The sequence below is a fragment of the Loa loa genome, assembly GCF_000183805.2.
Source record: "Loa loa unplaced genomic scaffold supercont3.253, whole genome shotgun sequence".
Taxonomy (NCBI): domain Eukaryota; kingdom Metazoa; phylum Nematoda; class Chromadorea; order Rhabditida; family Onchocercidae; genus Loa; species Loa loa.
Genome location: NW_018108433.1, coordinates 31,618 through 44,854, shown reverse-complemented (window position 1 = coordinate 44,854; position 13,237 = coordinate 31,618). Strand labels below are relative to the sequence as shown.

The 13,237-nt window shown below is 33.6% G+C and overlaps 2 protein-coding genes across 2 annotated transcripts; one reads left to right on the top strand and one right to left on the bottom strand.

Annotated features, from left to right (window-relative positions):
- Nucleotides 1-1,068: 1,068 nt before the first annotated feature.
- LOAG_08112 (hypothetical protein) lies at nt 1,069-4,175 on the top strand (the record flags this gene model as incomplete). The annotated part of the gene is made up of 7 exons (XM_003143644.1): nt 1,069-1,158; nt 1,179-1,267; nt 1,541-1,626; nt 2,991-3,047; nt 3,148-3,197; nt 3,823-3,916; nt 4,108-4,175. 7 exons carry the CDS (start codon nt 1,069-1,071, stop codon nt 4,173-4,175), a joined length of 534 nt encoding a protein of 177 aa, XP_003143692.1.
- Nucleotides 4,176-5,937: 1,762 nt separating this feature from the next.
- On the bottom strand, nt 5,938-12,380 carry LOAG_08111 (hypothetical protein). Its single transcript, XM_020447617.1, has 17 exons — nt 12,085-12,380; nt 11,631-11,826; nt 11,190-11,358; nt 10,846-10,982; nt 10,637-10,762; nt 10,066-10,262; nt 9,332-9,479; nt 9,084-9,183; nt 8,893-8,999; nt 8,457-8,568; nt 8,151-8,287; nt 7,953-8,080; nt 7,617-7,704; nt 7,395-7,520; nt 7,083-7,240; nt 6,658-6,859; nt 5,938-6,292 (listed from the first exon to the last, which is right to left on the bottom strand). The coding sequence occupies exons 2-17, from the start codon at nt 11,799-11,801 to the stop codon at nt 6,059-6,061; spliced, it is 2,340 nt and encodes a 779-aa protein (XP_020302169.1). The 5' UTR covers nt 11,802-11,826; nt 12,085-12,380; the 3' UTR covers nt 5,938-6,058.
- Between the last annotated feature and the right edge of the window lie 857 nt (nt 12,381-13,237).

Below are 13,237 nucleotides of genomic sequence, written 5' to 3'. Positions count from 1 at the left end.
TATATATATATATATATATATATATATATATATATATATATATAAGGATTGGGGAGGAGTTTGTAAGCTCCATCGGGTTTATCATGGAAGTATGGCTAGCCTTTGGCATTGTACATTGTGTAGGTACAATGATATTTTTGTGTTGGCTTATATCCTCTTCATCGCATTAATTTTACTTGCAAGATTTCGTCACCTGTCTGTTGGAGATACTGTGGCAATTTTATTTGAACATAGCTTTAATTTCGGTAATCCGACAGTTTGCGAACTGTACTTTTTGACTCCATATTAAGGATTTTTATTTGTAATTTTTTCATTTCCAACTTTTTAGAATTATGATATATGTATTTCTGAATTTATTTCTCGTTGCCTTGTAATGACCAAAGTAACAGAATAATAAGGACGTAATAAAACTTTAAACTTTGGTTCATTCACAGTGGAAATCAGATTTAGGGATCTGAGCACTTAGCTGTGTTATATTCTGCAAGGAAAGGGCCAAGCTATTAAGTGAGGATATATAACGTTTTTGTATTTCCTTACTACTTTGTGGTTCTTAGTAGTGTCTTATCAACAGATGTTTGTTCTGTCCAGTAAAGAGTTTTGCTAAAAAGATTTCAACCAGAAACGGGAAGAAACATTTAAAACTCAGCTTTCATACGAACTCTACCATTATTTCACATGAATACACACAATTTCATGAAAACAGCAACTTCCGGACACTGATTGTTTCACTGTTTTGTATTTCGAAAATATTGAATATTGAAGGCATATGCATGATCAGCTGTAGATCCGTTGTTTTTTTTTGGCTGGCGTAGACATCCAATCGTTATCCATTCGTATTAATCCAACTGCTAGATAAATTTCAGGTTTTGCGAAATTCATATGATGGATAGATAGAATTAATGCCACTGAAATGTAGCTGAGCAAATGACGAAAAGAATGTGGCATCCTGTTCAGCTATAAATATACATCAATGGGTGTAGTATAGCATGTAAACTAACTCTAAGAGCTTGGTAAATAAAATCAGATACAATAGATCGGAGGTGAAGATATTTCGATTAATTGGTTGAAATGTCAGGAACTGTGTTTTCATCTGGTTTTCTTGCATTTCGTTCTGCTTCAATTTTGCTGTGCGAGTTTGTTAAAACGTCAACTATATGGGTAAGTTGTTTGATCTTCAGTGTAGTACCTGCGCAACAAACTTTTGGACATCTGCTTCTCTTCTGGCACTATGGGGTGCAGTTTGTTTTGATTCACTTAGTGATATTAAGTTCACTTGTGGTTTTAAATGGGCTAAAAGTGTTTGCATTTGAAATAATCTTTTTTTTCGAAATAATAGAGTATTCAATCAGTTGACCGACCATGCTGATTGTAAAGTTTTGGTCGTTAAGTTCAGGATTTCAGCTAGGAACTAAACTTTAGAAAAATGGACCAGATGAGAAGTTTCTGAGTTATTTGAAAAAGAAAAAAAATGAAATATTTGAGACGAGGAGGCAATGAGTTGTTCATATTGCCTGCAATTACTATTCAAATTTATTTTCAGGAAATTGCTGAATAATTTAAACAAATTGGCTCGTCCGGTTACAAATGCGAATAACACGGCCCAAGTACAGTCAGGCTATACCTGCAGTAAATCGGTTTTCTGATTTATACATTTTCTTTAGAATAATTCCTTCGCAGTGTGTTTCATATTTCTTATTTTCTGCAATTGCCATCATCTAAAAAATGATTCCGTTAAGATCTGAAAGATTCGTAGCTTCCATGGAGCTTTCCTTACATGCGGTTTACATTCCTTAAGTTATTCATGTGTATACAAATAAATAATTCTATGCTTTATGTTTATCTAGTACCAATAAAATTTCTCATCCGAAAGATATGAGTTTCAGAATAATCGAAATGAACTCTCGGGCTAAATGCTTGGTTTTAGTATGTAAGTTATTTGTGTGAAATTTACCTGAATTGCATTTGATATTCACCGATACAGTTCCTCTCTTTAGAATATTACTGTGGCAAAAATTATTTTGATTAACTTCTTAAATTTCCTTTAAATTTCACTCGCCTAGTTCTATAATTACGAAAATAGTGGCCTAGTTCTATAATTACAAAAAATAATAAATTTAAACATTCCTGTTTTTGAAATGGAATGGTTACCGGTTTGAGTGGAATAATTCAGAATATAAGCAAATTGACAGTGTGCAATTTGGAAATGACACGATTTGGCATCCCGATATTCTTATTCACAATAGATATCCACTAGTTATTTCGTTAATAGCAATTTTTTTGAAAGGGACTTAAATCAATTAGTCAATCAACTAATACCTTTTAAATCAGCTAATTTATAAAAATCCAGTTATTCAATATTCACGACCTAACATATTTATCGGTTTTGTTATTGAAACTTGTCATCTGTTCCATTAATTTAAATTCCAACTAGTCCGCGGATAAAATATACTCTCTGAGAAATATTATGATCCCGGAAATACAACTGCAGAATAACTGAAAACTATGATTTTGGTCAAATGTTGACGACTACACCTGAAAATTTTTTTTAGTAGTGATGAAATTTCGACTCAACTTATAAAAGCCAAATACTGGTATACAACAGTGGTGAAGTAACTTGGATTCCACCAAGCACTTTTCGTACATACTTACAAAATTGACATAATCTAGTTCCTGATGCTATTGTTCGATAACCAGACATGTTATTTAAAATTTGGATTTTTTTGCTTAAAAATATTCCTAAAATTTTAATCCAAACTATCGAAGGATTCATTAATGAATTTCCAGTTTGGATCTTGGATATACAATGGCCTGGCGGAAAATTTGAAAACTGATGCGAATGAAGGAGAAAGCAAATGTCATAAATTTTGTTTTGCATTGAACTGCTAATCTTTTGCAATGTTCGCTCGAGAGTAAACCTACGGAATTCAAGTTATGTTTACTTGAGATTGGTACTGATATTTCTAAAAAAAAGAAAAAAGATTCAATTTTAGAAGTGCCAATGGATTTATCGGATTACACTTTAGTGGAGAATGGACTGTTAAAAGCTAGTTTGTTTTTCATTATTTCTATAAAAAATATATATGTAACACTTCATAAAATTCATAAATTGCTGGATTATTTTTTCATTGCTTTCTCTTTGCATTTTAGGTACCCTGGCAAAGCATGAGGAGATACATTACAATTGTACTCTATGCCCTGTTATTTTATAAAATTCTTCCTGAATATAAGTCGGAAAACGGCTTATTATGGTTTCAGTGTTTTATTCGATCATTATTGATTACCATGCTCACCACATTTCCATTCATTCTAAAAAAACTGGTCTTCGTAAGTCCCTTGAAATTCTTCAGTGCCCACTTAAAGTTCATGATATTAGTCGAATATCATCCTTTAATTTGGTTCGCTTCACAGAAATGACAGACTTCCCAAAACACAAAGATAATTTGGGATTTTGGAAATCCAAATAACTGAATATCCGATGTTTCCAGTGCCGAACTATCTTCCCCTACTTTATAAAAATATTTTAAAGTAAAATGGTAATGAAGTTCTCGAAAAAATCCTTCACTCTGTGAAACCGTCGAAAACTTAACAGTTGTATTTTTGAGCATTTTTGCTTAACTCATGTGAATTCAGTTTTATCCCAGTGAAGTGTTATAACGACATATATTGCAGAAAGCATGTTGATTTCCTCAGTGTGTTTCTTTCTGATTTATATTAATCAAATCACATCACTGACATCAGAAGCAATATCTTTTTACGTTAATTTAAATTTAAAGCTTCCTTGATAATTTTCGATAATTTATAAAGGAAATATTAATATAAAAGGGTGTTTTTCTCGAAATCAATATTGGTAGTAGCATCATCGACAACATTCATGATAGCTCTCTTGAATACGGCTACAGATCGAATGAGAATGCTGGTAACTAACTTGATAATTGTGGAGCTAGAAGAAGAACTAGAATAAATTCAGTTTATCTCATTTCTAACATCATTTTCATACCTTTTGGTATAGTCATTCTGCTGCTATTTGCATGTTTTTATTTGCAGGCATTTTCACTTTATTTTATTTTATTTGTAAGTTTGTGTAATCTTCCTTGATTTAATGTTTAGATACTGCCAATGAAAGGATGGAATATAATTCTTTCAAAATGATCTCTGCTGAGAATACATTTAAATGACGACCGTCAAGAAGTTCAATTTCGCAGGTTATTGTAAATTGCAGAAGTGTGTTCTGTAAGTCACGACTGCAGGTGATGATAAACAGCCGTTGCATCTGATTTTATCATTATCCACCATCAGAGTTACCTCACTGTCACAATCATTCTGCAAGATTCCGGATCAAAAATCACTTCTTGTTGTTCTTGGAATTCTTCAGTGGTTAAATAATGAATTATAATTGGTATACTGATAGGCTTCCAGTAGCAGTGAAGTGTGACGGAATGAAGGAGAATGGATGAAATTGAATTTAAGTTATTTCTAGCTCGAAAGATATAATGCACTAAGGCGCGCATTTTTTGAAGCTGAAATCGACGACGTCTCCTCTATAGTCGTTGACTAGCGGAGTGCAAAACATGACAGTACAACACTTGTTTATGCCACAAGAAACTGGCGATGATCTGTGTGAGAGTTACCGAGGCTTGAAAGTAGAGGGATGCAGTAAGAGGAACTTACCGGAAAAGCTGCAAACCCCAGCATATGTTTGTTTTTGGTGGTTAACATTATCTACTCCACGATGCTCTTCAACTGCTACAAGAATGGTGTTTCGCTTTATTTTTCTGTCTTACCAAAGGTTACAGCAGTGAAATTCTTTTTTTTGCTAAGGATATCTTCATAGGAAATGTATTTCTAAACTTAATCTTAAGCTAGTTCTGAAATACGAGGAATATGACAAGGGAGAACTTATAGTAGCGAAATATGCCGCGATATATTGTAGACTTCGATACAATTCAAAACGAATCACAAAAAAAGAAAAATGCGAAGATGTGTTTTGAGGCGGATGTATTTCCTCTTACTTTCATCATAGAAAGCCAACTGTTTTGTTCGAGCATTTTGGAAAGTATACCAGACATGACAAATGTATACAATCCTTCTAGACATATTTCATGCATAACAAACTGTACCAAAGAGCTGAAAAGTCGGTTAAACCAATAAAAAGACAATCAAAATTCCCTACCTCTAGAATTCGATCGATGTTATCTTCTCATTTCCTCAGTTTTTATAATCATCAACATAACCGAGATATTTGGACACATGCTTTCACCCCGTGTTGTCATGCTTCGGCTTCTTTTTTTTTTTTTTAAAAAAAAAACATTTTTATCATAATTAAATATCAACTTGATAAACCTCGACCATAAAAGGCGTAACGATAATGCTGATAAATTAAGTGAAACGATGGCATACAGAGGTGCCGAAATCAAAAAAACATAATTTTCATATAACAAACCAACGATGACTTGATTCAAAAAGACAGTAAACAAATTTTCGAAAACATGAATTCCGAAATTCAAATAAAATAAGCGGAAAAAAGGAATTGGGAATTCTTTCAGGTTTCACGAATACCTAAAAAGAATAATAATTCTATAAAATCTAAAGAAACTTGTGCGAAAAAGAATAAAAAGACATGAATGCGTGTCAAAATGCTACAAAATGCTCTTATTGTACCGCAAAAGATGAATTATCTATCTAGAGAAAGGACAGGATTTAAAATGTTCAAAGTCGACACTGTAACATCTTAAATAAATTTCTGCAGTTGAGGATATGAAATATCAGGACAAATTAAAAATGAAGGCATATTAAACAAGTCAACAGAATTCACACAAGCAAGTACATGTATTTATTATTAATACCGCAATGTAAAAATATTTCAATCGATTTTAGAGGCGTTTATGGGTTTTTGTTTTATATAAAATTTAGATTTCACTGATCTCTTTTGCTAGCCACTGGCAGTCCCATAACTGGAAATAAGATATTAATTAAATAGAAATTTCTCCATCCTTTATTGACCGGCTAAAATTTAGGACAAAGAAGTGAAACAGGTATTCGATCTATGAGAAATGATCTGTTATAGTTCAATCTTAAAAAGCCGATCTATCTTAATCAGTTCTTTTTCAACCTGACGCACAATAGTATCCGCATGTTGCGATTCAATACGAACCCCAGTAGCTATTTGAATATGGCTGCCTCGTGAGCCACCATAAAATCGAACAGTTGGGTAAGCGGTCACACCAACATTTCGACAGACGTTTGGCCATAGTCCACAGTCGACTTTTGCAAGCTTTACACGACCCTCCAAAACCTGAAAAAGAATCGAATTAAAAAAAAACATAACCAAATTATGAAAAAAAATACAAATAAGTGCCATTATTTACACTTCTGCTAAATAAGCGTGCAAAAACATAATTATGGCACAGGAAGTGATTTGCATATAACAAAAGTGCTCATGCAAATACCACTCCAATAATTCAAATTGTCAAGTATTTAATACAAAAAATAACTGGTTCCCGTGGTAGTCTATTATTCCACGTGTTGAATAGGAACAAGATAAACATCGAAAGAAATTCATAGAAGAATGTTGAAAATAGAGACTGAAAAAGGTTTTGCTTATCGATTTTCCGCATCCGTTCAAATTTTGTAGAACCATAAGTTCATTTTTTAACATACCTCGGCAATACGCTCAAAAACCGGTGCAAATTCAATGCAATGTGAGCACCAAGTGACAAAAAAGTCAACCAGCCACGGTTCATTATCGTCTAACACCTTGGCAAAGAAATCGTTCTCGATGCTTATAACTCTCGATGGTAAATAATTTCTCAGCCATACTTCCATGGACCGGTGATCGCGCCACCAGTTTGTAGGATAATCTCTATAAGCCTACCTTTATGACTAATTCTTCGAAGGAAACATATAAAAATAAAAGCCTCCACATAGAAAACGATTTCAACAAATTATAAATAAACAGAGAGTTGCAACTTCACTCGTCAAAACGACATAATACAAATGAGAAAATATCACATAATGGCATTTCAAGTCATATGTGTACCATTTTTTTCAACAATAAAGAGAGTTAATGAAAGCTTGATACTCACACGGTGTAAGAACCAGAAGAATAGAATCGGATGGTTGGATAACTTTGAACACCTAGATTTATGCACAACTGCCGGTGATAATCACAATCGACCATTCCGAAATGAACGAATTTCTTCATGTGCATATTTCGAGCGAGTTTCTTGTACTCAGGTGCTAACTGTTATAAACTATGCTAACTGTTCATTTCAAAACAGAATTTGTGTCACTTAATAAAACACTAAACAAATACATCAGCAAAATAGTCAGCACAAATTCAGACAACTCTACCGCTTAAAAATTTGATACCCTAATCTTCACAAAACAATGCATACCTGATTACAAGGTCCACACCACGGTGCATAAAAATCAACCAACCAAACAGTGCCCTTTCTTCCGTTCAAAACCAGTGGATCAAAATTCGATGGTGACAAATCGACCACTATTGGATCACGTGCGTCCTGATCACATTTTTTTTGGAATAGTTATTTAATAGTTGGCAATAAACTATTTAAATTCTTTCTGAACCTTAAGCACAAAGGATTTTCTGAACTGACTTCAATAAATTCCACTATTGTGTTGACGTCCACATAACCTGCACGCGCAGAAGACCTACCACCGCTGTGCCATACTATATTTGGGTAACTGAAAAAAATATGATTTTAAAAATAAGCGAAAATTATAAGTGCACAATGAAATTCAGAGGCACGAAATAATACCTTTGGTCATAAACAATTAATAGTATCAGATCAGATACCCCTTTTTTATTAATTTATAAAAAAGGAAGTTTGAAAGACCTTTGGAATAATCTTGTCTACAAAAATCTCGTTCACTGTGGAAAATTCCAAGGGAAAAAGAAAACTCACAATTTTTGTACCATCCTAAAAACTTACGCGTTAGTATTCGCTTTCCTGCAAATGTCACCATATTGATCACAGTCAATAGTTCCAATTTTTATACTTTCCACATAGTTGTGCAATCTTCTTAACTCTTTCAGCAAACGTAAACAAGGTGGACACCACTGCAAATACAATGCGCAAACAGGAGAGGTCAAGGGTTAATAGACCTTTAAAAAATTATGGGTAGCTTACTGGAGCGTAATAATCGATGAGCCATTCATCACCCGAATTAACAGCAGATGTGTAGGTTTCGGGCGTAAGAGTAACAAGCGGTGAAGAATGGCTTTCTATAGCAAATAAGGCAATATCATGCACAATTTCCATTTTGCCTGCATTAAAAGTTCTTAAGATTTTAAAAATTCTTAACGAGGACTTTTTAATCTGAATGCAACCCTCACCTAACATTTATTATTTACATTAAGCCCAAGTAGAATTTGATCAGATTCGATTGAAGAAGAATAAAAAAAAATCTTTTTGAAGGATACAATAAAAACAAACCGTGATATATTTCATAGCTTCCTTGTTTTTTGAACAGAATCCATTTCGGAAGACTAGTCAGTTCCAAGTTTTTACATATATCCTTTGCCTTGGAACAGTCAGCAAAATACACCTGTGACAGAAAGACTTTGCGACATGTGAGAAGATCAAACAAACAAAACTAACATCTATTTAAATGATTATTTCAGCAAAAATTCATTAAACTGATTAATTGTTGCAGTCAAATCAATGGAACAGAAAATAGTAATTTCAAAAATCTCCTGAAAACCTAATAAGTATAAACGTTGTCTCATTAGTTAATCATTAGCTCAGTTGCAACCGTCATAAAAGTTTTCTCATAACGAAAAGTTTGGTTACCATATCATACTGAAATATATGCCATTAATCTAATAATATAAATCTAAAATACTCGTTTTTCTGCGTTTGAAAAAGTTACCTCAATTTCACCAGTTGTTAATATCGCTGATAGTTTTTTTAGCTCTGCATTGTTATCTGCTTCACCGGTACCAAATCTAACCAGAAATGAACGGTCGCGAATTTGAGCTTCAAAACAGAATAGGTATGAACAAAAAAGGAAACAATTAAATTGACAAGTACAATTCAAAAAAATTTTTGTTCAAGCTTCACCTTCAACAATTTTCTCCAACAATTTATCGATATAAGGTATATCGGGAACATATGTCAAAACAGTAGTTGCTATTTCCTTGAAGTCGAAACTGTTAATCTCCTGAAAGGAAGGGATTTTATCAATACTGAAAATTTTCCGCATATAACAAAACGTATAACAAATTAGGTGCAGAAAAACCAATTCGATTTAAGTGTATTTAGAAACAGAACTAGAGAAGACATGGATTTACAAAATATATGTAACACACCTGTGCCTCATTGGGTTTCCTTCCATCAGTAGGTCGGAAATACACTACACCACTTTTACGGTCAAATAATGTGCAAAGTTTCACTGATTCGTCGCAATTAACTTTCGCAACATTTACGAGACCACGCAAATTAGCTGCAAGTTTCTTTCTGAAAGTATAGTTTGCTTCAGTTTTTTTAAATGAAATGTATAAAATCATCTTGAGCAGACATCTGAACTAAAAAGAAACTTGCTGATAGATTTTGAAAAGAAATGTGCCTATAATACATGCAGTAAATGCAAATGAAACAAACAGAGGATGCATCTGACGCCGAGTAGCGTTGTAACACTCCCCCGCACTATAGTAGGTGCATCTATGCCACGTCTAGTTTATGTAACAATTCTAGTTAGCATTCTTTCAGACTGATTATTTTGCTATGTAATAAGTGGCACTAGTCGCTAAATATTCAAGACACACTTTTTAATGATTTTGAAATTAAACTATGTTATATGATAAATAATAGGGAACACCGATCAGAAACCTCACAAATAAAGGAATGCAAAGACAAATAATTGTATTTTAATTGAAAATTAACTCCAGAAGAAAGCCTGATGAAAAATAAAGTAACATTTTAGCTAGTATTTGCATACTACGCATGACGAACAGTATTTACTGAAAAGTATCAATCAGTATCAATGAAAAGTATCAATCAGCGTCCTCACATTAATCATAAAAATTTCATATAGCTAAAAAACCTGTTTAATTCTGACAAGCAGTCACTACTCTGATGCTCGCAAAAATCCAGCAACCATCCACGTGTATCTTTCTCACTTTTTTTGATCTTAAACTGCTCAATGTCGGAATCCATCAACTGCAGTACTACACCAGTAACGTATTTCATAGCAAATGCTACTATCTGATTCAGCTGTCGCTGTCCGTGGAAAAAATGTCGCTATAAAAAAAAGATAAAAAAACATATTGCAGAAAACTGACTATGGTGCTCGTAATATATTCGCTCATTTTCGGTACTAATCAATGTTATATGCAAAAATTCAACTGAATTACTTAAAAAAGAAAAGTCTCAGTGAGAAAAATCCTTTTCCATTATATTAACTTTTTCGCAGCACTCTCAGTTTTGTCATGATCAGGAAGCAATGTATTTTGCAAACTAAAACTTGGTCGCAAAAAGACATCAAAATGGCCCGACAATGATGTAATACCGAAATGTGTGGATATCAAGTTAATTATAACTCAATTTAAAAATATACATAGACTAAAAATTATAAACAAAAGATAAAAAACCAAAAATATTGTGCGAGAACTCACATGTGGATAAATCATCAAGCTTGGGTAACTCATTACACCTTGTGAATGGCAAAGCATAGGATCTTCAGCACAGTTTACAGCACCTACCCGAAGAACATTCTCCATTTCTTGCGCAAATTTTCGCCACTAAAAAGTCATTACAATCCGAAGTAAAAAACTTACAAAGAAGTCCGAATCTTAGAAGGAAACAAATAAAAAAAGAAGCTTACGGTAGGTGCTAATTGATGACAATGTGAACAAAATGTAGAATAGAAATTGATGAACCATATTTCACCCATTTCGGAAACTGTCCTTTCGAAATCTGATCGTGACAATGTTACTATTTCCTTGTCCTCATCGTATATACCTATAATACATTACACATTCCGCATACTGCATAATTCAACGACCAAAAAAAAAAATCCAAGTACTTTCATTAGATTTTTCAGAGTTTTTTATTACAATCCATTCTGTTACATGGGAACTATTCACCAACTGATTATTATTGCATTGAAAATCGGTATGAAAATTTACATTGTTCAAAGTTACCTGTATATTTACCAAAGAACCTTACCAAAGTTATCTTTATAGAACTGCCATGACTGATATTGATGGTTTTCTTTAAAGTTGTCGCTCAAACCCTCTTCGCCATATCGGTCATATTTTTTCCGCAGTTCTTCATCCATTAACACTTCATAAGCACGATAAAGCTTCATGAACTCTTTGTGTGCATTGCCGTCATTCTAGAAGTACGTATGAATAAAGTGTTAATAACTGATAAAATCACGGCCAAACAGGCAACCTCAAGAAAGTAGTCTTGTATCCAAATCTAATGCAAGCTTAGTAAAGCTTGATGATATCAGAATAATGTTAGGAATAGGAGCACAACCTAATGACTTTGATGCACCATCATGCGGTACATTCGATCATCACAGCGATCTTACTTTTATGGGTAATTTTTGCTAATAATATCTCAACTTGGAAAAATGCAAGATAAAAGAAAAAAAAATCTCACAGGATTTTTATCCGGATGTCTGACCAGAGCTAACTTCTTGAATGCTCTTCTAATTGCTCTGTTATCGGCCTCACGTGATATTCCAAGTAAGTGATAGAAATCTTCACAACTGACAAAAGAGATTGAAAGAAACAAGAGAAACTGTAAGATAAATATAAAATGCATTACCATGCGCGGTTCTGTTTCTACAAAAAACCTGAAATGAAGAGATTATTTAAATTATGTTTCGAATATCTTAATAACTGCGAAAATAGCAAGCAAGGACAAAAATATCTCAAGAGTTTGAATTTCCAAAAACAAATTTAAGTCCATATTGATTACTCTTGTTTCAAGTTGGTATATCCTCAAGAAAACTTGCAATCCAACTGACCACAGCTGGAGAATTGAAAACAAGAACTGCTGCGTGCAATGACTAACCACTGATAATCTAGTCATTTCGCAAAAAAAAAAGTACCTCTGTAAGGAAACACTGATTAGCCAGAAAGAAAAGGAAAGCCACTATAGTTTGTGTTTGTACACATCACTTCATTGTACATTTGGAACGAAAAGCAATACATGAACACTCATATACAACCGATCGAAAATACTTGTGCTATGTGTGCATGCACAACATAATGCACACACAGACAACTTTCAAATGCCATTTCTTCCCACGAATTAACATTTCAAAGATGAAGGGATAGTCGACGATAGCCTTGAATTATCGCAGGATTTAACTAACAGTGAACTCCAGTCCATAACACTGAAACTATTCGGAATGCTGTAATGTATCCAGCAACTGAAAGATTTGCTTCCCAAACCACATTGATTAAGATGGACAATTAAGCAAAATTCGCGCTTAATTAGCTACTTCATAAAGGAATTGTTAATCCAGGGATTCCTAGAAAACCTAACCTTATCAAGGAATAAAAGGAGTAGATTACATAACCTCACCGCGATGTATCATAATCTTGTCGTAATAGACGTAACTTGACCGAGATATTACTTGATCTAGTTCAATCAACTAACTGAAATCATAACGAAAGGAGGTAACATAGAATCCAGGAGATGACGGAGAGGAAAACTGGAGAACGATGAGAGACAAAAGAGACCGTAAGATTATCTACTTACTTAAAAATGGCGGATGAAAAGGAACACTTAGAAATCAGGGAATTCCTATGAATGTGTGAATGTGGAAGTAGATTAGCGCTCAACTAGTTCACTACGTCCCGATAGCAACTGATCTTTTATCTCTCATAGATAAAACCTTTTGCAGCTATATTGAAGCGAATGTAAGATTAATTAAGTGAAACTCATTTCCTCTTAATTTTTATTGAATGACTGTTGCCATCCTATGGTGCAACAACTTATTGGAGGACATCGCAGACATCGTAGAATATTTCTACCTTTCTTCTTTTTCTCCTCTGCAACTATTCACAATATAGATATTCGCAGCACATGAAACTTATTACGCGCAGCTTAATGCAGTTTATGCATGCTAACATGTGTTGGGGATTTTGTGTGAAAATTTTGGAAATTTTAGTGTGCAGGGACAGTCGAACATTGATTGACGACGGTTTATTGATAGATGGAGAAGTATTATACGTTACAAGGAAATTTCCAGAGAA